Source organism: Montipora foliosa, chromosome 13, assembly GCF_036669935.1.
Source record: "Montipora foliosa isolate CH-2021 chromosome 13, ASM3666993v2, whole genome shotgun sequence".
NCBI classification, from domain to species: domain Eukaryota; kingdom Metazoa; phylum Cnidaria; class Anthozoa; order Scleractinia; family Acroporidae; genus Montipora; species Montipora foliosa.
Window position 1 is genome coordinate 5,466,918 of NC_090881.1, and position 5,000 is coordinate 5,471,917.

The 5,000-nt window shown below is 36.1% G+C and overlaps 1 protein-coding gene across 1 annotated transcript in view; it reads left to right on the forward strand.

Moving 5' to 3' along the window:
• LOC137982138 (uncharacterized) overlaps window positions 1–5,000 on the forward strand; it is a 211,591-nt gene that overhangs the window by 146,257 nt on the left and 60,334 nt on the right. The window contains exons 31-32 of the mRNA XM_068829205.1: window positions 3,464–3,748; window positions 4,888–5,000. The exon at window positions 4,888–5,000 is cut by the window's right edge and continues 71 nt beyond it. Of these exons, the coding sequence (XP_068685306.1) occupies window positions 3,464–3,748; window positions 4,888–5,000 (398 nt within the window). The remainder of the gene's footprint in view (window positions 1–3,463; window positions 3,749–4,887) is intronic.

The following is a 5,000-nucleotide window of genomic DNA, read 5'->3' on the forward strand; positions in this document are numbered from 1 at the left end:
CATGCATAACTATGTTCAAATGTGATCTGTGTGATGCGGATTATGTTGGCTATACTTGCCGACACCTTTTCCATCGCATTGAGGAACACAAGCACTCTGCTATTGGAAACACCTGCGTGACGCCCACAATCAGAGGAACAAAGATCTTCAAAAACAATTTACCATTCTTAAGAAATGCCATGGGAAACTAGAATGCTTAATTTACGAAATGTTTTTTATCAAAGAAAAGAAACCTGAGCCAAACAGTCAATCTGACTCAATCAAAGCAAAACTATTTAGTACCTAATTATTACCCTTTACGTTCCACATCGTAGTGCTTTTAATTACATGCAACGAGACTTTCACACACATTCTTAGTACATAAAGAACTCACAAGAATCTGACTTTTAGTTTAATTTGAAAATGGTGAGCGAATCATCGAAACGTCATTTAAAATTATTATCACTAATTTTTACGCTCAATTGTTTCTCCAAAACCTCCGTTATTAGAACTAATATGATGCCATGTCTTTTTTCTGAGTGACAGCTGAATTCAGTTAAGTGTGACCGGGAACACTGTAAGCGGTTCAAGTACTCACACAATAAATGTTTTTCCTCTCCGATAAACCAGACACATTATCAAGATTAACATGCCATTTCAAAGCTGAAACATAGTACATTTATTTCTACTTTGAATTCGAAAGGCGATAAGCTGCGAAAATTTTACTCACCGCTTGCGGTTTTATAATTCGTGCAACAAATAAACACAACCAGTGCATCCAGTTCCTCTCATCATAATGCAGCTTTTTCTTCAAAATATTCAAATAGACATTTTAGAGCGAAGATAGTAAATATGTAATCAACAAACAATGGTGAGGTGGTCTGTGACATTTAAACGACACGCTAGAAATGAAATACGAAGATAGACCTCGATCCTTGGTAATAGTGAAACAGCTTGTGCTTCGATCACACCATACGTCGAATTTCTCGTGAATTCACCGGCGTCTTTAAAAGTTTCTCTTCTGGTTTGGTGTTAGTGCTCTTCCTTTACTTTCTTAAGGAGACTGAATCACTTCTTGTCCGCTTCCGGTTTAATGGCCGAAATGACTCGACATGGTAAAAGATGATCAAAACCCCTTACAAACAACACAGTTAAAAGAACAAAAACAAACAAACAAAAAAAACAAAGCCGACAAAAGAACAACAACAACAACGAAAATATAGTGAATTTGTTTTTTAACGCCACAGGTTATTTGGTTTACTTAAGTGACCACGGATGGCTTCGATTGTGTAAGATATTCACACCCCACACACTGGTTTGAAAAAAAAATGGCAAACTTTTTTCAAAGATTTTGGCTTGCTGTCACGCATGCGCCACCGGTGACACTGCTCCTTTAAAGGGAACCTCCACTCCAACAAAAAAGCAACTTTAAACACACAAAGTAATATTTGCAAAAAGAAAGCAGTTACATGACTGATTTGCAAAATCGCATGTTTCATTTATATTTGTTAGAGCAATTGGGCAACTGAAACACATTATAGTTATTTAAGATGTCAGCCAAAGTAATTTGAATGCAAAAGTATGTGATTTTGAAATTCATGCCCACTCATTTCTAAATTAGTGGTTCCTTTTCAGTCATGCACGTAAGATCAACAATATTGCCAGTAATTTGGTTTTAGTTCGTCGTAGTTCGTTTAGCTAATTGTAAGCACATAAACATATTGTTATAACAGTACAGCAAAGAGTTTCTTTGATTACACTTTTTTAAGCTGTGGTAAATACGCCATTTTGCAACAAGTCTGAATAAAAATTCCAGAAAATCATTGACTAGAATCCTGAACAATGTGTAAATTTACTTAAGCTAGAAAAACACTTGGGAGGCTAAATGCATTACAATTTACATTTTTACAACTCCACCAACTCAATAAGTCTCTTACAATAACTTAAAGTTGTTTCTTGCACCTGTTGCTCTAACAACAAGCTGCACTTCAGCTTTTGTTTTTTTGAATTGAGTATTTCTCTCTGAAGACTAAGAAAATTACACATCATTTGCACATTGTCACTGCTCACTCGCCTCTTTTTTTTTTTTGGCTTGGAGGTTTCGTTCACGAGACACGTCATTTTGACCATTTAGGGCTCGTCAACTGATCTTGCCAATATTTATTCTTGTCCTCTGTAAAAAAATGAGCAACATATTGACATTTTAAGGCTTCAAAATATCACTATACCACAGAGTAAAATCTGCATTTCAAAAGAAAGTCTATTTTGACAAAACAAAAGAGTTTTCTAAATGAATGCGCGCTACATTTGGGTTTTAAAATGTCAATTTAAATTTATGAATCAATTTCAGACCCGACACATTGTGCATCAGCATTCCCAAATTTCATTAGTTAGACGACTTTGACAACTGTGGACAAAAGAAATGTTGCTTCGATTCATGAAGTAAGCTTAAGCTCACGTGAGGATGTAACCATAAGAAAAACAAATCTCCTCGACGATCTATTTGTCATTTTTTTTTTTTGGAGCAAATACCCTTCTCCGAAGCAACTTCTAGAACTTAAAAATTCAAGTCACTTATCTATTTTGCTTACATCTTTCCCACTTCAAAAGAAACAACAAAAATTTGCACACTACTTACCAGCTCCTTCGTCGCTGTCAGTTTCATTTTGTTCCCTAATTTTTTTTAAGGATCCTTTGTAAATGACGAAAACTCCTTCTTCACTGTGGAATGGTAATTTTTCCATTTGTTTTTGACTTCTTAAACCGTGCGGCTCTCTTGACTTACCGTCTTTGGTTATTTCCTCCCAATTTTTTTTTGTTCGTGATGCTGTTCGTTAACTTGGATAATTTGGAGATTTTTGCCTACCCTCTCCATAATAATTACTGTTATTTCGTTTACTGATATTTTTCTTACTCTTCCCCCTCAACTTCTCACATTGCGTTTTTCGCCATTTTTCTCTCTTTTCTTTCACCTATTTTTTTCCCGGGCGCACTGGGACTTTTTTCGCGCCAAATTAAAAAAAAAATGTTAAACTTGTTTTTATTCTCACTAATCCAGGATTAGTATCTGCTTTCAGAAACACTCTTCTAATCCTAACCTAAAGATGAGAAATTTAAACCCCGTTTAACCTCTAATCGGGGGATAGTTTAATCGGCTTTCCAGGAACCGGGGCCAGATTAATAAATAACAAGATGCTAAAAAGAGCAAGGCTGATATAACGGTGAAGGACTTTATTAAAAAAAAAAAAAAAAAAAAAAAAAAAAGGCAATATTTCGAAAGGATCCGGTGCTTCAGTTTTGTTACGCTGGTCTTTGCTTAGAAAGTTATAATAAGATGCATTCACCCATTGTATTTTCCTAAAGAAATATACTTTTTTTTTTTTTTAACCAAAGCTTATTAATTTTGAACGGTTTTATAGTGGGTGGCAACAGAAACGTTACAAGTTGTTTTACATAGATATTTGCTAATTACTATTTTATGCAGTGCCTTCATGGGGACCTTACGTATACCGCTCGGCTGTTAAGGCTTCCGAGCTCAGCGTCAGTTACCATATCAGCATCTCTTCATCTTATGTACGAGGAAGATTACTTGGTTACAAAGTGATTTACGCTCCTATGGGGGAGCCGAATAATAAAAGAACAATGGAGGTCGGCGCAAACTCTACGAGATTAACCTTGAGGAACCTCAAAGGCGGTTTCACTTATGTTGTAGCCGTAGCAGCATTTAATAGGAAAGGAACTGGAAGGTACACGTTTGTTTCGTCAACGGGTAAGTTCAAATTAAAGCCTACTGAAGTCCGCATTATAGCTTTTAAGCAATACAAAACGTTTTCCGTGTTTGCATAGCCTAATATAAACACTCAAGGGGTTGGGAGAATTCGAGATTTCGTCTCGGGTTTAATTTGCGTAACTGTCGAGAATTCTCCCAACTCCTCCAGTGTTTATATCAGGCTATGCAAACGCAGGAAAAAAGTTTTCTATTGCTTTTACAAAATATTTCTCAAAAATAATTCAACAAATGAAGGAAAATGCTGCTTTTTTTACTTTTCGATTGAAACAGATTTTCTTGACACATGCTCATATTTCCTACCAACCAATCAAAATGCGCGTCTGGCAATACATAACCAAACAAAATTCTTGAGATGTCACAGCGGCGTTTAAATACTCTCATCTAAACACAGCTATTGACCAATGAGTGTGCGCGTACTATCCTAATTATTTCATGAAGTAGTTTAGGAGGCGGCGTGGTCCAGTGGTTAAGGCGTTGGGTTTGCACGCGCTTGACCCGGGTTCAAATCTCGTTGTAACCTCTGATTTGGATTTGTTTCTGGTTGTCCCGGATTCAACTCTAATACGCTTTGTAAATAGGCAACTGGTTGTCTACTGCCAGTTGGGGTTCTTAAACATGTTTCTGTTACGTTTGAATTGTGTCTTTCAGATTATTAAAAGTGGGGTGCCTCTGAACTAGCTTGATTGCTAAGGACACTTCCAATTAAAATAAAGCTTTTAAATTTACAATTTACTCCAAGATGAAATATAACATAAATCTCGCTTGCATGTTTTCGTTTAGTACAGCAGCACAGGGTCTAATAGCGAAAAAAAAAAAAAATAATAAAAATATTTTAAAAAAAATATAAAGAGCTGTTAATGGTTACCGCTCGGCACTGTAGAAGACAGTTAGAAGGTTGAATTATGTGCAAAGGGAATGCAGCTATAATTTTTTTTTTTTACAAGTTGACATTTTAGCAACTGTTCAGTAATTCCGCATAAGTCAGTAAGTTTCCCGCCCATTTTATTAACGAGTCACGTTTACGAATTAGTAATTGTAGCTGCTCCCTTTGTATAGCTGGCTGTGTATAATTCTCCTGGGCCTATACTATTTTTAATTATTATTTTTTGGCTTCATAGTATGTGGTGGCTCCCTTGTGGAGGATAGCGGTTTTTTCTCAATTCCTTACTACCCAAAGGCTGCATTTTTCGATTACTCGACCCACTGCCACTGGAGTATTAAACTGAGTTCA